This window comes from Gymnoscopelus microlampas, assembly GCF_963454915.1.
Source record: "Gymnoscopelus microlampas genome assembly, chromosome: 15".
Taxonomy (NCBI): Eukaryota; Metazoa; Chordata; class Actinopteri; order Myctophiformes; family Myctophidae; genus Gymnoscopelus; species Gymnoscopelus microlampas.
The window spans coordinates 28631853-28656928 of NC_139952.1; the positions used below are offsets into that span (position 1 = coordinate 28631853).

Genomic DNA, 25076 nt, shown 5'->3' on the forward strand with positions numbered 1-25076 from the left:
TAATAACTTGAAAGGGCCAGCTGCAATACAGAAATAGAAACAGGTCCCCTCGACATTTTTTATTGGGAATATTCATGAGCATGCAGACTAACTCCCTACAGTACTTAACCTCTAGCTGTCACTGTTTAACTTGAGCTGGTTTCAGTGCAGAGCATGAGATCTGGGGATGGGTGTTAGCTGGCAGTAAATACACAGTGATGTAATGTAAGGTAGTACCCAATACCCATGTAAAAACACATGACTGACTCCATCTGTTCAAGCTGTCTTCTGCTCGACTGTTTCAGGGCCAGAAAGAGCCCTGTAACCTTTTCTTCTGAAAACATAAGCATAACCCCTAACCCTTTCTCTGTATTTACAGTGTTGTGTACAGCTTAATAACCACTTTCAACCTGGCATCGCTATTGTGGGCATGCCAAAATAATGTAAATAATATTATATTAAAATGTTCAAACGGCAGAACATAGGCAAAAATTGTTGTAGGTCTGCTATTTTTCAAAGCTTGTATATCTGCTATTTTTTTTACCAACACCATTGTAGGACGAAGTATAAAACATGGCATAGGTGGTTAATTCCACGTACACAGACAGGTGAGGAGGAGCAATGCCATTTTTCACTAGTGTGCAAAGTAACCTGTACTGTGACACGATAAAGAAACAGGCTGTTGTATAGTTGTGCCACACTGTTGCTTTATTCAAGGTCAACAAATTGTATCAAAACACATTCACATTCATGAACACCCTGCCAAACACACCGAGTGAAAGGGTGACACATGTAACAGAATCTCTCTTTAAGTACAAAAAAAACCCACTTCTTTTGAAGCCTTATTTCTCTTCATTTAGTCTCATAAACTTCATATAACATTTATGTTCATGTAAGCTTGAAGGTCAAGAAAAGGAGCGATAAAGTGCATTTTGACTCTTGTCTTGATTGAACACTTGACTGTCTTTTAGACACGTTGGCTCTGACACCAGCCTGCTTCGTACGAGGATGGAGATTTGACAAGGCAGCCAATGAATATTCCTGCTGAGCCAACAGAGTCTATCACTCAACAGAATTACACACGACGCATTCACTGTGAGCAAGGCTGGTGCTGAACACAACCCCCCCCCCCCATACTGATAGTCACACAGTCGCTGTAAATGTTTAAACTCCATGACCGACAAAACATTTTTTAATATAATATAGGAAGGAGCCCCATCTGTGCATTCTTAACTTAGTATTTCATCAAATCTAATGTAAACTTTGTGGACCCTCTTCCCATTGTGCAACATGGAGACAAAATACACAGGACTATCTGTCATTATATTAAAAAGATTGACATCTGCAAATTTTATCGCTCTCTCTAATACATAACTCTACCTGGAATCTCAACACTAGCTTTGGTAAACAAAACAATACACTGTTTTTCTTTTCTTTTTATCAGTAAAAATGCAAAACAGCAGGTAGGCTACAAACATGAGTCAAGAGTCTTGTTGGAGTCCATAGTCCAGCATTGACACACATGTTTGTTGTGGTCTTTGTTGAGGGCTGCAGTATGGCGTAATACTTCCTTTAACAACATTAGTGTTCCTATACTGACACTGGATTGTCACTATCCAAAGTCCACGGTGCACGCGGCAAAATCAATCGCGCTGGCCCCGGTGACAACAACACCGTAATAACCCTGATCAAACAGTTCCAAATGGACTGATCAAACTCATCGATCAGCCACTGATACAGACTTCACAGAGAAGTCAGCTGCGTTGGCTCAGGGCCACTGTGGGGCGTTCACTTAGGCTCCACCACCCATTTCAGTCCTCAGACAGCTCTTAATGAGCGCCTTCCTGTGGGTGCCAATCATCTCTTCTTCTTCTGCTGCCGAAGCACCTTTCTCCTCTTCATGATCATGGCGTGGAGCTTCTCCAGCCCTTCCTGCAGACCTTCTCCGATGATGGCACAGGTGGGCTGCAGGTGCCAGGGCGTGGAAGCACCCAGCTCGTTCAGGGCCAGCATGTGCTCCATCTCAGCCAGGCTAAGAGAATTCCTGAGGTCCTGCTTGTTGGCGACCACCAGAACTGGCACTCCCTGGTTCTCTGCCAGCCGTGTGATCTTGTGGAGCTCTGTCTTGGCCTCCTCGATGCGCTCGGAGTCCACAGAGTCCACCACGAACACGATGCCGTCTGCGCAGCGAGTGTACGATCGCCACAGAGGCCGAAGCTTCTCCTGACCACCTACATCCCAGAAGTGGAAAGATGCTGTCCGCCGGCTAGGACCCAGCGACATTTTGATCTTCTCTGTGTTAAATCCTTTCGTTGGGACAGTGTTCACAAATTCATTGAAGCGTAGGCGGTACAATACGGTGGTCTTTCCCGCACAGTCCAGTCCTAGAATGACAATGTGGAGGGCCTGGAATGACGGGAGACAGGAAAAGAGGGCATGCTGGTCCGATAATCCGTTCCCCATCTTGATGATAAGACGGCGTTTGAGGACACAGGAGCCTAGGGGAGGTCTCTCTACTTTCACCAGATATTCCCAAGGCTGCTCTTAATCCCAGGGGGCTGCAGCAGGAACCTGGAAAAATAAAAGAGGTTTCACTGAAAGCAACTGTAAAAACACACAGCACTCCATTGCTTTATAATCAAGAGAAGTGAAAGAAAGTCCCATCTCCCATTATCATTGTAGAACATTACACATCCTGAAAGCAATCTAGGCCAAGGGTCTTCAACAGGGGGTCCGGGACCCTTAGGGAGTCCTCAGAGTTACTACAGGGGGGGGGGCACCAAATGTTTGTTTGTATGTTTGTTTACATTAACCGCTTGAACCCTAGAATTCATTTTCTGAGGTGATTAGCCAAAAATAGCAGATCTACAAGCTCACAACGCGTTGTGAGCTTGTAGATCGGTTATTTTCGGCAAAGAGGTTTGGTGTAGGGGGAAAAGAGCAGATAAAGTACAAGTGTTCTAAGTATTTAGGGTTTTAAGTGGTTAATATTACTGTCTGAAAATACACATTAACATGAGTCCAACACTGATGACAGTGCTGTCAGGTCTATGAAGCTATCTATGAAATCTATGTATTGTATATTATACAATATGTAGAGTGGGGTGGGGTGGGGGGGGGGTCCCTGCTTCATCTGTAAGGGGGTCCTTGGCCTGAAAAACGTTGAAGACCCCTGATCTAGGCGTTATTCGGTAGCAGGAGATGAATGAGAAGTAAAGCAGCGGGGCGTATGGGAGCCTATTTGCACATGTAGCGCCACAGCAGCCAACAGGGATTTGATACGCTAATTCCTATTCACTAGGTAGACTCCAGTCAACAGGACGCCTCTTTAATTCCACCCAGATCGTGTTTGCATTAAACAGTCTTATCCTTTTTTCCCCCAGTAACATACCGATATCAGAAGTTTGTTTTTTTAACTGTTAGTCTAAAACATTAACGGCTCTTCTGTTAAAGGTGATCAAAAAGAAGAGAGGAGAAAAAATAAAAAAGGAAAGATGTTGCTCAGCAACATACCCACATACGGCTTGGTTTGAGCCGAATATTTCAACAAGTGTTACAAGAAAATAAACGGTTGACACAAATTAGCGATCTTATGAGGAGGGGGTCTGGCACGCATAGGCTAATATGACACACGAACTACAACTAAAACCCAATGACATTGTACAATATTAAACTGTCAAAAAAATTAGGCAGCGAAATATTTATTTACAATATGTTGCGTGGTGCACGTCGCTGGATATTATAAATGCATCTTCTTACCTGTTCATTAATTTGATCCTCCGATTATAAAACAGCAGAAACAACAGAGACCGTTGCAGCAGCAGGTATTGTAAATGTAATGTATCCTCAAGCTGATTGTCATCCACATCCACTCATCCAGGGAGATAAAGTGCGTCTGGCGTGTCCGTTGTGACTCCCCTCCCCATTCCCAGGCAATGTTGCCAGGTTTCGAGAGAGAAACAAGCAACCAGATATATGAAAACAAGCCCAAAAGAAGCAACTAGGCCACATGAGCACTTTAAACCTATATACATTGGCTATTTGAAAATAGCCAATCTACAAGCTCACAACACAACGCATTCTGAGCTTGCAGATCTGCTATTTTTTAAACATTCTAACACAAATACTCCCAGGCACAAAACACTTTCATGATAATATTTGAGAACCACTTGTATAATTAAAACATGTGGAAGCAAGCCTAAATAAGCAACTACACTTTAGAAACAAGCCCAAAAAAAACCCCGCAACCCCCAAACTACCAATATTTACAAGCAACTTTACAAAAAAAATATCCCAAAGTCACTTATAATAAGCGGACATGGCAACGCTACCCAGCACCAGAGGGAGGGGCCAATGCCGAACACAGCAGATCTACAAGCCCACAATGGGTCACTGACCCAATCGGACCCAACGCACTGCGATCTTGTAGATTTGCTGTGTTTGGTGCGCGACACCGTGACGCGGCGAAGCATCATGTAAAAGCGTTTAACCCTCCTCTCAGCCCGCGGTGATTGGCTAAATCACCACGGTGCACGTTAGCGTGCGGGGCATCTGATTGGCGGAGAGAGACGCCGGTCGTTTGTCTTAACGACACACCCACAACACCACCTGTTTCTGTCACTCATGAACTTTGAAGCAACCGCGAAAGAAAGTAGTTTATATGTTATATAGTAGTTTAGTATGCAAGGAATGATGGAATGTAGATTAGATTGCTCTTTGCTAAACCTATGGTGAAAGATGTGTAGCCTAATGATTTAGCACTGCGCAGCGGTTTTCAAACTTGTTTTACCCCCATCCCCTAAATGTAATACATAAATAAATAAATGAAAGAAATTAAAAAATAATAATAAAACATTTTACTTTCATAAGGCCATGACCCCCCCCCCCCCATTTCAAAGTATTCTGTCCTTTAATGATCATATTCAACTGTGAAGCCTAAACGTCATAAGTAGGCCTATATAACATGAGAAATAAATTGTTTTTTTTGCTTCTGTTGTAGGCCTAAATCACTTTGTAACACAGTTTTGTTTATTATTATTATTATTTATAGTGGATATAAATAAGCAATAAACATTATTGCTGGAATAGTAGGCTACCATTCCATTACGTTAGAACGAGAACTCCTTCTAACGCTATGGACCAGAGCTAGCCTGAGGTATAGTGAAATTAAACTACTCCTCCTTTGGCTGTCCTAGATTAGGGGACCCAAATAGAACTCCCTCAAGGACCCCTAGGAGTGCTCGAACCCCACATTGAAAACCACTGCTTTAGCATAGCCTACGTTGGTGTTGATTACACGTTGAACGCCAGCACTTAGCCTATGTACATTGATAGGCCTATGCATATTTCAGTAAGAGGATGGGCTGTGAGTGTTGATTCAGGTCGGATTACAGACGGACTGACGTCAGTCTAGATTCAAGTGTTTGATCACAATCACCCAGGAAATAGGGCCATTGACCATGGCCTGTATAAGAATACACATGGGTGTAAAGTACATGTACTCAAGTGCTGTAGGCTACTTAAGTACAATTTTGAGGTATTCCCCACTACATATATCAGAGGAAAATATTGTACTTTTACTCCACTACAATTCTATGAAGTTTAGTTACTAGTTACTTTGTAGATTTTTATTATTATTACAAAACACACAATGCAACGCATGAGCTTGTAGATCGGCTATATTCAAAATCCTTTTGACCTCGTGGATATGGGACATTCTGCACAATATTTGAGTAGGCTACTTTTACTTTTGGTACTTTAATGCTAAAATGCTTAAACCTTCTGATGCCGATAATTGTGTACTTTTACTCAAGTAGCCTACATTTTGAATTCCAGACTTCTACATTACAGTATTGATACTTTTACTTAAGTAAAACACGTGAGTACTTTTTCCACCACTGACTGTACACATGGACACTGGGGTGACTGTCTACAACACTTTATTTCAAGTGGAGGTTTTAACAGTTGGATAGGCTGGATAGAATCGCTTAGATTAAAAAATAAAAAACGCGAGGCAAAAAAAGAGTTAACAAAGCGAACTTAATATTGTCGATATTCAAAGTACAAAACAATCAGCTTTTTTATTTCAGATTCCGCCACCCCAAAACAAACTGAGGGATTACAGTATTTATTTAGGCCTACTACGTTCAATAAGTGGCAATTCATGTTACTTGAGCACCACCCCGTGGCTTAGAAGCTACACTACATACAATGTACTTCAGTTTAATACATCAGAGTAAAAAAATAAAACAAAAGCATATAAAAACATAAAAACAGTTCTGCAAGCATGAAAATACATCAGAGTAAAAAAAAAAAAGCCAAATAAGCACCGTTTTAATTGCAGTGAAAGCCATATGAAGAAACGGCTTAAGAAAACAAATTAAAATGTAAAAAGAAAGGCTCAATAATTTCCTGCACATGTACCGTTTGGTATTTTTCTGTTTGTTAATTAGATGGGAGAAAAAATATAGGCTACATCTCAGTCCACATTCATAATTTATGATGGAGGAAAAAAGTCCCTAAAGTTTGAGTCCCCTCATGTTTGCGGCCTCTGGGCTCCAGTAGGAGGGGTCCCATCCCAGGAACCAGCCGGTCAATGTGGGTGGTTCATGATTCTGCTGGACGATCACCATTGGAGTCCGTTTGTCACGACCGCCTGGGTCTGTCTCAATGTACTGCTTGGCTGCAAGGAAACAAATAAAGTCTCAAAGAAGATCAACAGGAGGTAAAAGCATCCTGTATGAGCTAACACGGGGGTTCTGAGATTATGTTTGAAGATTCATGTTTTAGAGAGGACAGTGTAGAGGTAACAGGAAACTGGGGCAGAACAGGGTCAACTGCACCACACATTGCGATTACGTGGTAGATGAACAATGAGTTCAGCTACAGTTGTGCTTCAGAACATTTCTTAAAGGCTACATCCTGCATTACGTACATTTCCTGTCCTACCCAGGATTAGAAAGGGTCTACATCTCTCAATGGAAGAGTATGAGGAAGGATACACATAGGGAGACCATACTCTACAAAGTACAGATTGGGTAAAATAACCTCATTAAAATAAGTTCCAGACTACAGCTGTAAAGTCTCAGTTACATTGAAGCCTCCAATGTTTGGTTCAGTTTGATGAGGTCATGCACACTCATATTTTGTTTTATTATGTCTAAGGAAAACATAATAAAACAAAACAAAACAAAAACAGTGTGTACACATGAGGGACAAGTGAGTTATGAAGTCTGGGATGGCTCAGGGTAGAAGACAGGGTTAAGCCATTAAAATGGGATTGGTTTTTAAGATGGTCAAAGGGGCTTTGCCCTCAATGCCCTCAATACCCTCATACCTGACAAACCACTTCAAAAAAGTGAGTGACACCCACAGCCACAATACTAGATGGAGCGACAACAACGATCTGGTACCACCCATCTACTGTACATGGGACATTTTTTGTGTAATGCCCTGACACCATCCCTTAAAAAATGTGGACCACTGGCATCCTTCAAAGCAGGCCTGAAAATCCATCTTTCAGGAGACCACAAGGGGAGGTAAACTTAGCCTGGTAAACCCTCCCTCCGGAAATCTCATTTCCATTTGATTCCTGGAATCAAATGGAAATTAGATTTCCGGAGGGAGGGTTTACCAGGCTACGGTAAACTCACCTTTCCCATAAAAAGGGAGATGGCATTCACTGCTGACATTTTTTCTCTTTTCCCTTTTTCTACTTATGTACATATAGTGTTTAATATTTGTCGATTATATTGTATTTTGGTGTTATTTTTATGCTATGCTGATGAATTGAATACATACTGTAGGAGCACAATGGAAACAAGTCCCCAGGACTTTTTGTGTTATCCTTTTAGCCCAAATGTCTGACTGTACCTTGTGCTGTTTACATTTCTGTCTAATAAAGTTTAATTCATCAATCAATGAAAACTCACCCGCTTTGACAGATTCTGTTCTCTCAATCTCATTGGCATCCTGGCCAATCCAGACAAACACCTACAAGAGACAGGTGGACACTATTAGTTTGAATGCAGTCCCTCTGGGGGTTTGGTTGACTTCCAATGCTCACCCAATACAATAAACCCATACATATTTGTCCTACATTTCACATTTATTTCACATTGACATTCATTTGGCATATTTTTAAACTATGTCATATAATACACAGTAAAATCCTCAGTGTTAATTTATGCAATTGAAACTCTGAGAGTCTACAAATGTAACCACTAGTTACATTTGTACACTCTCAGAGTTAAATGAACACTCATGATTTTACAATGTCGTATACATTTTCTGTATGGGTTTTTCCACAGCTCAGTACCTGGTCCCAAACATCTAACAGCATCACATCATCTTCTGCCAGGTCAGCCTGCGTAAAGTCTCCTGGAACCTCTTCAACCTGCACAGCATCAGTGTTAACACAATAACTTGAATGAGTAACGACGTAATACAATGCTTATTTCAATACTGGGGTAATATTTCTTACAGTTACTATGTGAAGGTAATGTTTTGTGAACGTAACAAAAGAATAGTGCAAAAGTAATAATAACATATTACTTAGCACAGAAAGTAATACTGCAAAGTAACTCATTACTTGAGGTTGAGTATACATGATTAGAACATGAGTGAACATTTCACAAATATTGGGTCTAATATTTCTACAATTGCTACAACACCTGTACATCCAATCATAAACAAGAAGTTGAAGGGTAAATTTAGGTCTGATAATGATGTACTGTGCATGTTCAAATCATGTATACTTTACATTACTTAAGACCATTTTTAATCTATCTTACATTTTTTTACATTTTGGACAAAATAGCAAATTTTACATTGAGGTGCCCACTCATCTTGTATCCTTTGAAAGTGGCTTCCCAAATGCTGTACAGGTCACGGTAACATTGTTTATATTAGCTATGGTGGGTCACAGCACAGGGTTATGGTGAAATAATTTAGATAAAGCACATAACCACCGGTACTTACGGTAAACCTGCCAGTTTTGTTGGAGCATCCAAACAGACGAGGTGGTTGAGAGATGTTCTGACTCTCCAGACTCGCTGATGTCTGGTACTCTTTCTTACCCCCTAACGCTGCCCAGAAATCAGCTGCAAATACAAACCAGAGAACTTCACAATTATGGAGTTTGTAGGTTGGCTATTTTCGGTGGAGAATTGGTGTAAAATAATACGAGTGTACCTAGTATAGAGCTTTATGGGGTTTAAGTGGTTAAAGAATCACAGAGCAGTGATTCTCAACGTCTTTAATATCAAAGACCCCCAGTATCATATGCATTATTAGGCCATGGACCCCCATTTCATACAATTTTGATCTCTGGGACACCAATCCACACAGTAAAATCCTCAGTGTTTGTTTAACTCTGAGAGTGTACACATTGAACACAGTGACCCCCTGAAACCCCCCTAAGGATCCCTGGGGGTATTTTCAGATGGGGGTCCGCAGCCAAATACATATCAATTTGGGGGTGCTTGACATGAAAAAGTATGAGAACCACTGCACTAGACTAGAGTGGGTGCTTCACTTGTTCAACTAAAAATAACTCACAACACGTATAGTATAATTTCTGCTGTGTTACCAGAATAAAATAACCTGGAATTACAGTATCTGCATGAAATGTTGAAAATGTATGTTTGATATAATTTCCTCAATGCAAATGTACCATTATGTCTGAGGGAGCCTGTTTTGAAAAACTGATCATTGTACGTACCATTAATTGTAACGTGTGGACTGTGACCAGACGTTGCTGGCTCAAATACTTGCTCAAACCTCAATCAACAACTATCAATGAAGTACTGTACCAATGCAACGTACTTAAGCCCCAACTGCTACAGGGGAGGTGCTCAACAACGACTATGAACCTTGTGGTTGTCTTGTAAGCAGCCCTGATGTGTGAAAGAACGTTTATTGTTAGCCTGGCATAGCCAGACTAATACACGTGTGTACAGTATCTGGCAGATTTGTCTGGTTTACAGGGTAGCTTATGGGTATCTGTATGGGTGTAAACCAGAATGTTGCTTAAAGCATGCATGTTTAATAAACCCTGACCTTGGCAAATACAATTCCTATTACAGTACAGGTGTAAAAAACAAAAACAAAAAAACATAGCCTAATTAATGCGCTACATGGCCTGATTTATACTTTGTTGGTGATGTGTGCCTCTGGTGTTGTGTGCCTAAAATAGCAGATCTACAAGCTCACAACGTGATGCGTTGTGACTTGTGAGCTTGTAGATCGACTATGTTTGTAGCGCAATACCATCATAACGGGGTAGCCTATAAATTAAGCATAAGGATAAACTACCTGGTTCCTGTCCTTCTGTGAGGCGCTTGGCGGGGCAGTTCAGCACTTTGCTCATATATTCTGCCCCTCTCTCCTCTTCAGTGCTGGAGCCCTTGCCCACCCACAGATACCCCTGCCCGCTGGGCATCTTCAGTAGGTAGGCATCGTTGGAATTTAAATTGCCAGCACTGGCCTCCACCTGAAAGAAAGTGTGACAGGAAATCATTAAATCAATATAATTTATATAGGGTTGGGCAATATATTGATATTAGATGATATCAGGATATGAGACTAGATATCGTCTGAGATTTTAAATATCTTTATATCATGAAGTGTTGTCCTTTCCTGCTTTTAATCACTTAGGCCCTATTTTATACGTTTAAAACATTTCAATAGTGAAAATAGCGAATCCACAAGCTCATAACGTGTCACATTGCAACGCTTTGTGAGCTTGTTTATTGTGAGCTCACATTTATTGTCACCATACGCTATATGTCACAATATACATTATGGAGGTGTTTGGTCAAAAATATTGTGATATTAAATTTCGTCCTTATCTCAGCACTAATTTAATATTATATGTACATTTGTAACAAAATATAATTGTACAAACTCAATAACTTATATAAACAAACCATATTGTTATGATTTTGTATAAATACTAGAAGTTCGGGCCGCTATGCGGCCCGAACGTCTAGCGTGACGCGTCGTTCACTTTGCAGTGCCACCTCACAGTGTGAGAGAGAGTTTTGTGCTCTCCTAAATCCACGGCAGGCTTTGAAAGTACCCACTTCAGAAAGAGGTGACGTGCATCACCTCTCCAATGACCAAAACCCACTTTGTGATTACTCAGACCTGGTATGATAGATTATTACTATTTATCACTATGGAAGCCGTCGAACTGGTGCGATCTGACGGCATCCTAGAATTTATAGGTAGGATGTGATGTCATGCTGTCGTGAGATAACGTCACACTGGCGTTGTGTCCATATTCGGGACGACCGTCTCATCGTGATGTCAGATTACGTCACACTGGCGTGATGTCAGATTACGTCACACTGGCCACATACAACGTTCGTACATACTGACAACCGACATGGCGCAGGATTCAAATTGTATATATATAGATGCTCTTGCATGATTTCCTTGAAAAATATCATCCTTACCTCAGCAATTCTTGTGATGGTATCAAAGTTCTTGCGTGACTGGAAGAGGCGCGTTTGTGGCACGGGGGCTTGACCTTCCAGGCGGGAGGTGCCGTTCTTGTAAATGATGAGAGGCTTGGACTTGAAGAGGCTCAGGAGATGTGGTGGCTCCTTACCTTGAGATACTCTGACCTGAGGTCAGACAGAAGGGGAATACATGCTAAAAGCACCCACTAGGTGGCGGCTTAGCACAATGTACTGCTCAGTATGCAGCAAAGTCCAAAAGAACAGTAACAAAGTGATTGGATTTTTGATGATTTCCTGTCATTTAATGATATGCAAAGTGCTATACAAGTAATAACAATAATAATAATTGTAATAATAATAATAATAAAAATAATGATTATTATTATTATTATTTTGAAGAAAAGTGGCGTAACATGACCTTTGTCAAATTAGGACAATGTAGTGTCAAAAACATTTTAAAATCTCATTTAAGCCAACAACCTAAAAAAGGATGGATGACAGACACGATTTGTTCAGTAAGTGTCACACATGTTTCTTTGATTGTTTACCTGCACAGCGTGTCCTCCCAGTGATTTATCCAGCTCCACCGTCAGGAAGGCAGAGACTGTCACCTCATCCAGGGTGCTGCTCATGCCCTGCCTGCAATAAAAATACATTTAAGTAATTAACCAGTGCTGGACGAATTTTTCTATACAACCCCAGTCAATTACTCCTGGTCAATTATTACTCCACTACAAGTGAAAGTAGCTCTGTCAAATTTGTGCTTCAGTTTAAGTACTGGAGTACTTCGTTTTTAAAATGCTTAAGTATTCTAAAGTAGATGCTATTAATATGCTTAATTACATTTTTTTAAATCTAAGATTTTCCAGAAAGTTAAACAAAATATCAATAATAGTGACAATAGCAGATCTACAACCAATGCAACGTGCTTTGAACTTGTAGATCTGGTAATTTCAATAGATCTATTTGAAATAGGGCTTCTTAATTCATTATGTACTTTTTCCCTTCCTAGACATATAGTGGAGTCAAAAGTACAATATTTGTCTTTGAAATACTCAAGTAAAGTACAGATACTCACAAAATGTAAGTTAAGTACAGCGCTCAAGTAAATGTATTTTGTTACTGTCCACCACTGACTACAATTACTGATTGTTTGACAACAAATCAGGAGGCAGCACAGTGAATGGAGAGCTTAAGAGAAGATCAGACACCATGCAGGGTATGCAAATCAAGCGTTATATGCTTCCGTTATACAGTATATTATGTAGCACTCACAGCACCTATGTAGCAAAATAGGCACCGCCTTTTTACATTAAATACTATGAGAAATTACCAAAATGTGACTACATAGTGGCCACATTTAGAAGGTGCTGATCAGAGTGCCTTTTCTGTCTGAAAGGAGCACCTTGAAAAGTAAAATTTATTCAGAAAAGCACTTATGACTGCTTCAGCTGTCCAATCACAACTGTACACAAATGCAGAGCTCCTCGTCTGAGCTAGGTTTCCCTATGCCCCACTATCGACCACCAAGGCACACACACTGGACTACCACAGGTGTACCTCCTCCTCTTCTACCTAACAAAACAGTATATCAAACCTTTTATAATTACATTGTATTCATTGTGGAGTAATTGTTTTAAAGGCAGGCCTACATATACAGCAGCGTGAGCTACAGGTGATTCAAAGCAAGCAGCCATGTCCAGCAGCAGAGCTGACAGGCAGGGGAAGAAAAAATAAAGACCTCAGTGCTCGTCTCTGGCACCTTGTCTGTAAAATATTGATACATTTTAGGTGATAAACATGCCATGCAGTTACTCAATCTTGACTACTTTCACATCTACACCAACTAAAACTGTGTTTTCAATATTCGTTAAGTTACATATGAAGTCTGTTTCAGTCGATCGTCCCCACCCCCCCACTCCTTTTTTACATTTTCAGCACAACAAAATGTTCTACACAGATTTTTTCTTCATAAACGGCGGTTAGTGTTATAGTGTTAACACACTTGCAATAACGGACAGTGGTGTAGTCGTTGGTGCAAAATAGGATGGGTGGATCTGTGGTGGTGATGGTGAGATCAAGGAAGAAGTTGGTGGCTAGCATGCTAACCCTTTCCACCCACTTTTTGGGGAAATTGTGGGGCGGCTGAGTACCAGCGGTGTACTCCTGGTGTACTCACCCTCCCACCAAAGCGGAAGATGTACATGATGCTTAATGGACACTCCACTACCAGGCGTTCTGCCCGGTTTGTGGACTAATATCAATGAGATTCTTGCTCATGCTCTTGGCCTTTTTGTCTCTCTTCTCTCTTCTTGTCTTTTTATTTGGCTGGCTATTTTTTATCTGGTATGTTTTTATTAACTGTTCTGTTCTGTGAATGCTGTAATTACCATGGTGACTGAATTATGTGAGCTTGTAGATCAGCTATTTTCGCCGGGTGACACCGGCAAATTACATAGTCTGCAATAACTCAGGCTTTACCAGGTGTAGATTATCTGTCCTCCTTTATAAGTGTACAGAATGATGTAACAGTCTCCACCGTAGAATTGACCATAGGTTTTGGGGTCAACAGGAACCCTGCCGCTGCTCTCCACTCTCCAGATCTGCACAACAACAAAATGATAGGGGTGAAACAGTCAATTGGATAATCTAATCTCATCGATTGACAAAACATCTATGGAATTACATTGTGGTAGGCTAATTGAATAATACGTTTAGTGATGTAAGGATTTGTGGAAAATGGCAACTGCTGGGTAAACACATTCAACAATAAAAAAAAATTGTGTTTGGGGTCAGATAACTAACAAAAAAATAAGAATGATAATTAATTGTGTTGAGCATTTACACATTTCCTTTACCCTAATTACCTTATTATATCATCATTTTATGGCCTAAATGAACAGCACAGGAAAAATAACCAACAGATTCATTAGTTTCAGTCCTAAAGCCAGCAAACGTCTGGGTATCCAAGTTACACTAGTTGGATTGTATACATTTGTTATCAGCAACAACAGGTTATCAGCAACAATTATTATTTTTTTGTAGCCTCGACGTGAAAACAAATCAAATTGTTTTTTTTTTTGTTTGTTTTTTTACAATGAACTAAAGTGATTAGTTTGCTTAAGTGTTGCATCCCAGGTTTCAGCATGGTTTTACATAGTAGTCTAATTCTCTGCTACCTGTGTGTCCCCGGTCCCGTTGTCCACCATGTTGTACCGGGCTGCCATGTGGCGGGACTCATGGAGCTTGGAGGCATCAAACTCCACCTGCTGGATCCTGGCGATCCTCTCTGTGACGTAGATCTTCCCAAAGCCCTGGCTCTGGTTCTTCTCCTTCCAGCCTGAGAAGAACTGCTTAAAGATGGGAGTCTCCCCACCTTCTGGGAGAACCTGGATCTGTAGGCGGGTGATTAGAGGTTAACTAAAGGAGCTAGTCCACTTCACATTCACTGAAACCAAATTATAGTCACAGGAAGCAAAAACAGTAAACTGTTTACTGTACATATTTTTTGTTTTTCGTATTTTGATAACTGTTTATATGATGTTCTGCATAGTAGTGTATATCTGTCTGTCATTTAATGTCACTATGAATTGAGTACAAAGGACCCCAATGGAAACAAGCCAATGGCTTTCTTGTTTTTTTAATTCCTATTAGCTGACCTTTTATTGAACTGTACTTTCATGTGCTTTTTTTCTGCAAACTTGAATAAAGTATTCAATCAATCAACCAATCAATCAAAATACATAAATAGTGAATACAAAATAAGGGTAATAACATGGAGCTAAACCCTGATTTATTGGCCTGGTGGTTACGGTGTCAGCCCTTAAAGGAGAATTTTGGACTAAAGTTTTATTACCTTTTCTATGATGTTATGATATCTTAGGATGAATGGTACAGTAGAAAAAATTCATAACTCCACCCCTGGTCCGCCACAGCTTAAAAAGGTGTGCGGATAGGCCTTAGGTTAGATCACATATTTTAATAGCTTTTTTTTTTTTTTTTGTGAGAGAGATCTGATGTTCATAGTGACAGAACACTGTCCAAAAAACAAAACAAAAAAAAACAGAAGTCTCGCTAGACGAGATTTCAATCTCAATATTTCAATCTCGTCTAGCGAGACTTCTGTTTTTTTTTTCTTTTCTTTTTTTGGTTGCACAGTGTTCTGTCACTATGAACATCAGATCTCAAAAAAAGAAGAAAAAAAAGCTATTAAAATATGTGATCTAACCTAAGGCCTATCCGCTTCAACTGTAAGTGAGATTCCCCATTCTAGTGAATGAGGCAGCTTAGAGGGCTTTTAAGCTGTGGCGGACCAGGGGTGGAGTTGTGAAATGTTTCTACTGTACCATTCATCCTAAGATATCATAACATCATAGAAAAGGTAATAAAACTTTAGTCCAAAATTCTCCTTTAAAGGGTAAGACCACTTTGGTAGAGGTTTGGGTTGTGTAGTTACCTTGCCATGATGTAACTCCAAAGGTGGGCAAGAAATCAAAAATAATTGCTCCATTGATTAGAAATTGATAATTCAAAATATGCTCCTCATTGACTTACATTGTACGGTAAAACTGCTCTCAAAGTCACTCTTTTAGCACAAAAACGAACGCAAACAAAGTTTATTCAGACAATATAGAACATCACCAAACCCAGTACTGTTTTTTGTTTAATAAAAATGTCAACTTCCTGTTGATTTTGCCATTTTTAATAAGTAGAAAACCCGGACTGGATCGGCGGATCCGGATCCAGATCTTCAAATAGTAAAATCAACAGGAAGTTGACATTTGTATTAAAAAAACAACAGTACTGGGTTTGGTGATGCTCTATACTGTCTGAATCAGCTATGTTTGGGTTCATTTATGTGCTAAAAGAGTGACTTTGAGAGCTGTTTTACCGTACAATGTAAGTCAATGAGGAGCATATTTTGAATTATCAATTTCTAATCAATGGAGCAATTATTTTTGATTTCTTGCCCACCTTTGGAGTTACATCATGGCAAGGTAACTACACAACCCAAACCTCTACCAAAGTGGTCTTACCCTTTAAGGGTTCAATCCCCAGCCAAGTCATACCAAAGACTATAAAAATGGTAACCAATGCCTCCCTGCATCACTGCACTCAGCATCAAGGGTTTGAATCGGGGTAAGTCCCTTTGACATAATAGTGGCATGTCCGGGCGGTGTACTTGCACATCAAGCTGCCTCATGCTGATCTATGGGCCACACCCTGATTTATAATCTGTTGTAAGACATTGTTACATGCCGAAAATAGCTGTCGGCTATTTTGGTATGTAAGCATCAGTGTTACTGGCTGATAACATTCATATACCTTGGTGTTTGCTGGGTAGCCCATCTGTTTGATAAAACCCTCCGCTGTCTTCATGGCTTCTTTCCTTTCACTGGGGTTGGCCTTCTGACCTGCAGGATGTGCATGAGATGAGATCAATGCTGATATGCAAACCAGCGTGGCCTGTTGCATTGTCAGAACGATGATAAGCCCATTTGTAACAACAATGCAGCCTCGGGGCATACTAAAATATCACCAGGCCATAATATATACACAATGATTTAGGTTAGCTTAGGAGTCTGAATGCAACCTCAAGAGATAATGGATGACTATTGACCAATACAATAAAAATAAAAGTGGATCACAGGATCCACATGGGCACAGTGTGGGTCCAATGTGGATCTCAGAATTCTCAGAAGTCTACAGTATGTGTTTGTAAGTCGTCTATGGCCATGACGTACCTATGATGACACATGACTCCAAATTTGGGTAAGGTTTACAACCTGACCCGAACCCCTGTTGACTTCCATTATAGAATATAAAAGTAAAATATTTTGAAAAGTATAAAACATATGTGGAAAAGATCGGTCCAGCAGTTTGCCAGATTAACTCCGGACAAACAGACACACAGACCCTCTTATAGACGACCAGCCTCATACAGAGCCACGGCATTTAAAAAAACTTTAATAGTTATCGCACTTATCTAATAGATACAGTTGGTGTTGTACCTTTCCACACAAAGATCATCTTGTTCTTGCCATTGTCCAGAATGAAGCATTCATCTGACAGCAGGTGACTCTGCTGAAACGGGTTCTCCTCAGACACCAGGGTCACTGTCATGGAGCCCGATGCGTCAGAAATCTGGTGACAACAGATGTCAATGATGAGGCAGAGGCACTGGTAGGGACAAGTCTGTCTGTCTGTCTGTCTGTCTGTGTGTGTGTGTGTGTGTGTGTGTGTGTGTGTGTGTGTGTGTGTGTGTGTGTGTGTGTGTGTGTGTGTGTGTGTGTGTGTGTGTGTGTGTGTGTGTGTGTGTGTGTGTGTGTGTGTGTGTGTGTGTGTGTGTGTGTGTGTGTGTGTGTGTGTGTGTGTGTGTGTGTAGTAGTAGTAGATATTGTACCATGTAAAGCTTTGCCAGTTTCCTGTTGGACATGTCTGCTACTGCGTCATCACTGTCATCTCCATCTGGGAGCTCTGGCTTAGTGCCAAGGACCTGTTGAAACCAGTAGGAGCAGGTTGACTTAAATAAAGCTTCAAACCACAGGAAGGCAAACCAAGACAAATGAGGGTTGAACCCCCTACATGAAAGAAAAACGTCTGTCATCACAAGCATTTATTTTATTAAGGTCCTGCTGGAGTGTATTTAATGCCTTCTGAGCATAATATATTTAATGCCTTCTGAGCATAATTCACAAAACCTAATCCTACACACATACAAGAAGCATCAAATTAATGTATAATTTGATGAAGGGAGTAGTTCTGCAGCACACACACAACAAGCTATTTTTATCGGTTGTCAGGGTCCGCTCCTCGGCCCTTGAACTTTGATTGTTTTTGGACTTATTAGGCCTGTTTCTGTTCAGTATGTTCTGTATTAGTCTTGTATTCTGTTACTCTGTTGTTGCTCATACTGTTTCTTTTAGAAAGAATAAACACATTCAAATATATTTAGAGTGGCTACATTTTGTATAGAATATATAGGATTATATATATAACATTCTGACTTTCAAAGTCAGAATGTGTAAATGTAAAATCTCTTTAATTCCTTCTTTTCTTTTTAGAATTCTTATATACTGTGACATGCAAGAAGCTCAAGTCATGTTTGGAAAAGGCCTCACTGTGTTGTGTGTAACAAACCGTGATCAACTCTGAGGCTTCGCTTCCCTCTTCTTCAACCACAAGCTTGGCTCGGCCATTTCTCTCATTGTCACGGATGCCGGCAGCCACTTGTGCTGCTTTTAGCCTCTCGAACTTGTTGCACAGGGATCCACACCACTGATAGATCACCTGAAGATACAGACAGACAGACAGACAAGAGCACAGACAAATGCAAATATTGCTTTAGGGGTGCCACAGTTAATCGAACTAATTGATATAATTGATAATTTGATTAAATCAATCCATAATTGATTTAAATAATAAAATAATCAATTAATAATCAATCCTTATTTTGGGCATGTGTTTATAGGCAAAATGTAAAAATTAGTGAGCATAGCAGATCTACAAGCTCACAACACGTCACGATGTGACGCCTTGTGAGCTTGTTGATCTGCTACTTATATCTGAAATTTCTGATATATATAAAAAAAAGAACAAAGATATATATTTTTAAATACGCTTCTCGATTATTTAAAAAAAGGTAATTGCTAAGAAAACAATTGACTGTTGCAGCCCTATGTTGTTTTTGTAAAGAAACTATCAGCTCAAATAAACCCTCCTTTCGTAAACATGCAGCAGGAGGAGTCCGTGTAAGAGGGCTAGTGTACAAAGAGGAGGGCATCAATGTTTCAATGACAGTCACAGATACCACAGATGCAAGGGGCATCATGTTGGATTATGATATAATTACAAAGTACCTTGTACCATTAAAGATAACATGACTCACTGTCTCATAAAGATAATTTCTCACTGTCCATGCACTGCAGACTGACTGTTCTGTTCTACACGTATTACTGGGGTATACCGTCTATATACATCTATATACATACATCTGTTAGTGCACTTTGACTACACTTACTGTATATCTCTACACACATTAAAAGCTCTTTCAAGCTAATTCCTAAGTCGTACAAGTGCAAGTCACCGTGCATTTCTACCTGCTGATTTTATTTTTTATTTTCTATATTAGTATATTATGTGTTACCCCTTGCTGTATCTATCTTTCTTTATCTATCCTGTGTTTCATAATTGCTCATCTAATTCAGTGGAATGAGAAACGCATACGGCAGGTTCTCTTACAGCTCCGAGGTCAACAATGAAGCAGTCTCCTTTGTTGAAGCTGGACCAGCTCAGGGGAACCTCTGTGGCCCTGACAACACGCCGGCCCTTAATGTGGAAGAGTCTCCGGGCGGAGAGGTCGTTGGTGACCACATGATGGAAGCCCGATACAACGCCTCCAGTCTGTGTGGAAGAGAAACACACACATGCTGTCAATGTTCTTCCATTGCTCCTCTTTTTCCCCTGCTCTCAAGTTAACGCTCCATTCCATGAGTCACCGCCCGCCATGGCCAAACATAATGTTGGGGAATCAAAACACATTTTAACCACATGAACGGTTCATGATGGACCGTAGCGTCCCTATTCTGGGGCGAACCTTTGGCAAAAATAGCAAAGCTACAAGCAGTGAATTGGCTATTTTCGGCAAGGAGTTTTGGTATAGAGGGAAAAAAGGAGGGGGCCTAGTATAGACCCCTGGGGGACCCCAGTCAGTCAAAGTATACAGGGTTTAAGAGGTGTTATCAAAAGCAAGGGTACCACTGTGAATGAGCCTGAGCAGTATGAAATACGATCCGTGCTATTGTGAAATTTGCAATAACTTGCGATCACTGGAATGGGATTGGGCCATACTTTGTATGTGATCCCTCCCTTGAAGTAGCTGGTGAAGGATGTGGATTCGAACCCTTGTATTTCCCTGTACTGGACCGGCTTTCCACCCAGGAACTCATCCAGCTGCACGGTGAAGATGGCTGCAGCTGTGCTCTCGTCCTGTGTGCACTCCTTGCCTGTGCAAGTAGAGAAACGGAAGTGGTGAGATGAGGAAGTGCTTCTTACCACATGTTGTTGCATTTGCTTGAGAATCACACTTGCAGTATGTTCATGAGACACTATCAGTCATCTCGTAGATCACAAAGTGTGACTTTTCAGCAGTTTTTTCATCCAGCTGTTACCCTCTCTGTCAAATGTATTCAATCCGATTCAAATCAATCTTCATTTCAGACCCAAGGAAGATTCATATCACAATAAAACACAACACAATAAAAAGAAAAATAACAGAATAAGAAATACAATAAAAGACTTCCACCATGTTCCGTTTCGAACGTACAGACAAGTGCGCCAATGGTTCCACAGTCTAGAGGAGAACCTGACAGAACTACGTATAGGGTTTGTTATGACAACAAATGTCATTTACTGACTCAGATGCCCTACACATAAATCTATACATAAGATTGCGTAGCACAGCAGAGCAGGTGGGTACCCCAACACTAACAAACATCTGGCCTTCAATGGAGCTTCTTGGAGCTCTCAGCACCAGCCTCATACAGTCATTATAAGCCAGCATGGTTGATATATTAATTATGAGGGTGAACACATTCACTAGAAGTGGACATATGGTGTTTTGTTGGAGTTAAGTGCTGTGTGATGGAAATGAAATGCATTAGAAGTCCATTTGCATGTCAGATGGTTAATGATTCATGCTGGGTGGGTTTTAAGAAGATAGTAGGGACTATATAAAACATTTTAGTGGTATTGATCTGGTACTGGGAAAGGAAGTGGAGAGAGAAAGATGAAAGGGATGGACAGAGAGATGCATTAACCACTTTCAGCATCCTTATTTTGGGCATGTTGTGAGCTTGTAGATCAGTTATTTGTGCTATTCGTCGTAAGACAAACTATATAGGGCTTAAGTGGTTAGTACAGGAAGGAAGTGGCTGCTGAATACTGATCACTGATCAGCAGTGTTGCACATTTCTTCTCAGTACATTAGTAGGTGTTCTCTGCAGGAAAACAATCTATTCTTTCTTCAAAAGCTGTTTTTATATCCATACTTATAACATATAATAAAATGTAATGTTAACAGCAGATGCATAACCACATATTGCCTAAAGGTCCTATTTCTTGTTAGAAATGATTAATATCTCAGGCCATCCCCTTCTGGTGCAGGAAGCTGTCAGTTACACTACAGTATGAATCATAATGTATTTATGTTCTTGTGTCAAGCATGACAAACTTGCATGACTTCATTTTTCATCACTTTTCTGCCTCTATACAAAAGTCACACATTGTGGAATGTGGAATGTCAAGTATCACACAATAATACTACTGTACATTGAAACAAGTCTGTGTTGCAGAAAAGGAGCAGATATTTACCCACCTCTGGATACATATCATCTGGTGAACCAGTAGGGTACAACAGCATTGACAACTCACAGAAATGTGTGTGAGGAGGAATTCATTGGCATAATGGGGGAGAAAAAGGGGTACAAATAATTGGAATTCTACTCTAAAAAAGAAAAAGAAAGATAAATGAAACTGTAACCATGTAATAACTTGAAAGTAACTTGGTTCATATGGTTTATATGGTTCATCCTAATAATGTCCCCAGTGCCCGCTCATTTTGCTCTTCCCAGAGGCCCTCATTTGAAAAAGCGTAAAGACAACTGTAATTACATTTTCTGTGACTAGATGAAATAAATTACATCACTATTCTTTTTCATTCTAGACCCAGATTGTACAACAAATGCTGACATAGTGTTATGAGCCCATAATCAATTACCCAATCAATCAACCAATCAATCAATGAAGACTGAATATTATGACACACATTATAACAACTCACCGGGGTACATGGGGTGGCTGGGGGACTCTGTGTCTCCCCATAGGATCTCACTCTAACAGACCTACAGGCCATTAAGGGGCCGTTCCACTAATCTTATCCGAGGGACATGCCTGCATTTTCACATACACCTGTTGCCCTGAGTCCCTCTGATTTTATGGAGGTATTCCCCAGAGAGGGGATAGGGGAACAGCATAGGACCTCCTGGGCTCTGTCTCTCCATAGCTTCCCAATCTAACAGACCTCTGTTAGAGTGGAATCCTATGGGGAGACACGTATCCTATTGGGAGATACAGAGCCCCCCAAGGTACCATGGGTATATACCTGGGGACACCTGGGTAGGAAGCTCAAAACAAGAGTCCGTAGCAACAGCAGAATACGCTGCTTTTCATTTGGCAGAGAGGGCATTGGCAGAGAAGGTTGTGCCCATTTATCATGGGTGCAACACACTCAGCTGCTCATCCCACAAATGCATGTATCCCACAACCAGGGCACCATTTAAAAGGGAAATAAACAGGCTTTAATGGTATAACAGTACAGCTGCAATCCGAACTCTTTGTGCTATGCTTATTTATCTTTCTATCTATCACCTCCACCGTATCAATTCGCAGAGAATACAGCCAGGTAAGTTGCATCAACTCATCAACTCACCCAGCCAGTAGTGCAGGTCATAGAAATCACTGTTCTTTGCCTTGACAGTCTTCAGAATGACATAAGCATCTCCACTGTAGAAGTTTCCGTGTAAACCATCAGGGACTGGAGCCAAATCTATGTTCTCGATCCTCCAGATCTGCAGGCCTGCTGTCTTGCCCGCCTTGTCAAACTCCTTGTGGTGCACCATGTCTGCAGCCGGGGTGGTGGAGAGAAAATGAATGTGGAACCCAGGTGTGGTGAGAGGAGGGAGAGGGTCGTGTTGGAGAGGCACAGTGCTGCTTCTGTTCCTGAGGAACTGACTGACTGTAAAGAGCCACTGTGCAGGGCTTTTGCTTTCACTGAGCTTAGGGGTGGGTGTGTCTAAATTATGCCAAAGTACACATCCACGCAGACACAAACATGTATGCTTTCAGTGGAGCTCAGAATGTTTTTCATACACGCACACACACACACACACACACACACACACACACACACACACACACACACACACACACACACACACACACACACACACACACACACACACACACACACACACACACATCTAAACGGTCTAAAAATATGGGAAATTACTCACTCCTCCGTGACATTTCAACTGTATTTATATTTTGGTGAGTTTTCTTTATGTCACATGGTTGCAAAAAGCAAAACCACATTGACATTTGAGACAGTTCCCTTTGTTAAACCTATTTATGTGTTAAACTGATGTCCTTATCTGAATGAAACCAATTTATATTATACTCCGGCTATTCAAAAATAAAACATTTTATTTATTTTGTTGTATTGCTAGTGAATCGTAGTACTTCTTCCACCACTGGTTATTTACTTTAGTGGAGACCATTATGACAAAGTCAATGTGGAACAAAAGGGGGAAGAACAAAGAGTCATTATGACAGATCCCAGTCATTTCCAGGATTACTACCATCATAATTTTAATGGGGGCAGAGTTGATTGCTGTGCTGTGTGAAGTCACGAGAGATAATTAACTGTGTTAATGCCTGATGTATAGGCAATCATTTATAGCCTTAGTTGCCGTAATTAAAATTGCTGCACTACAAGTGCTTTGTGAGCTTGTAGATCAGCTATATTCTATTCTGTTTTGTGTAACTAAGTAGTATAAATCAGGCTTAATGACACGAATAGATCTCTTTACCATCTGATCTCTTTGCTAGTCTGATCTATTTGCCAAATGTTAAATATCTTCTACTGTATATCTAACAATTCTTCTTATCAGGCTGAAGAAACCGGGAAACGTGAAAACTGAACTTCTGGTAAGATCAAGTGAGGTGCTGTATTGGACTTTGTTCCAATTGTTGGCAATTCACCAATGGCACTTTCTGAAGGCATAATAAAGACTGTGGAGCTGTTGATTTCCACAACCGGTCGTCATCTATGCCGTGTTCATGGATTAAGCCATAACACAGAATCTCACTGAAGGTTTAACTTCCTTGTCATCTTGCCAAATAACTGTGCAATGTTTTGTGCAACCAGTGACAACGGTTCGCCAAATCTCTTCATCTGAACATTCTAAATTTGACTCAATTCAGCCGCAGGGAAATTTCAGTCATATGCTGTCCATGTTATATTAAAGTTGCAATCCTTTAATGTCATGTCCTACCCGGGATGTGAACCTGGGTCTCTTGCGTGGGAAACCAAACTTCTACCGCTCTTTCAAGAGGAAATCTAAGCAGTAAAGCACAAATCATTTGACTGTGGGAAACACTACTTTGACCCTTGATATAATATGATAATAATGTGGGCATATGCAGTTCATAGATTAGCAGGTCCAACAAAGTGCCGACAAATCGTAAATATTCCTGTCATCACTTTTACATCCAACGGTAGGATATTAGGGACAGGTCAATTTTTAAAGAAGGATACCCCTGGAGAAAATGTGTGTGCCCTAATTTAAAATGCCATGACCCTCCCTTTGACTAAAAAAATAAAATCGATGACCCTCCCCAAGTGTTAAAAAAAAAAAGATTAACCCTCCCGGCCTAGGAGTGTCACGATATATTGTCCCACGATGTAGCCTATTGTGGTATTAAAATGTGACGATAGGTATGGTCATGATGTCATACTGTATCGTAATATTTTTTTAATTATTATTTTAATAAAAAAAAAAAAAAAAAAAGTTG

General features: G+C 40.5%; 2 protein-coding genes across 2 annotated transcripts; both read right to left on the minus strand.

Annotated features, from left to right (window-relative positions):
• Positions 1-677: 677 nt before the first annotated feature.
• On the minus strand, positions 678-3869 carry arl4ab (ADP-ribosylation factor-like 4ab). The gene is made up of 2 exons (XM_084080995.1): positions 3739-3869; positions 678-2550 (listed from the first exon to the last, which is right to left on the minus strand). The coding sequence occupies exon 2, from the start codon at positions 2440-2442 to the stop codon at positions 1837-1839; it is 606 nt and encodes a 201-aa protein (XP_083937121.1). The 5' UTR covers positions 2443-2550; positions 3739-3869; the 3' UTR covers positions 678-1836.
• A 2032-nt stretch (positions 3870-5901) lies between these two features.
• On the minus strand, positions 5902-23248 carry scin (scinderin). The gene is made up of 16 exons (XM_084081396.1): positions 22933-23248; positions 20295-20449; positions 19686-19847; positions 18585-18734; positions 17848-17940; positions 17456-17588; positions 16770-16858; positions 14624-14839; positions 13926-14047; positions 11993-12083; positions 11439-11609; positions 10294-10471; positions 8959-9080; positions 8297-8374; positions 7911-7971; positions 5902-6661 (listed from the first exon to the last, which is right to left on the minus strand). The coding sequence occupies exons 1-16, from the start codon at positions 23120-23122 to the stop codon at positions 6498-6500; spliced, it is 2175 nt and encodes a 724-aa protein (XP_083937522.1). The 5' UTR covers positions 23123-23248; the 3' UTR covers positions 5902-6497.
• Positions 23249-25076: the final 1828 nt, after the last annotated feature.

Excerpts from the sequence above, each read along its gene's own strand:
- arl4ab (XM_084080995.1), bottom strand. The coding sequence starts at position 2,442 with ATGGGGAACGGATTATCGGACCAGCATGCCCTCTTTTCCTGTCTCCCG.
- scin (XM_084081396.1), bottom strand. The coding sequence starts at position 23,122 with ATGGTGCACCACAAGGAGTTTGACAAGGCGGGCAAGACAGCAGGCCTG. Across the intron at positions 19,848-20,294 it reads AGGGAGGGATCACATACAAA|ACTGGAGGCGTTGTATCGGG; the intron begins GTATGGCCCAAT and ends TCTTCCACACAG. Across the intron at positions 8,375-8,958 it reads ACAAAACTGGCAGGTTTACC|GTTGAAGAGGTTCCAGGAGA; the intron begins GTAAGTACCGGT and ends GATGCTGTGCAG.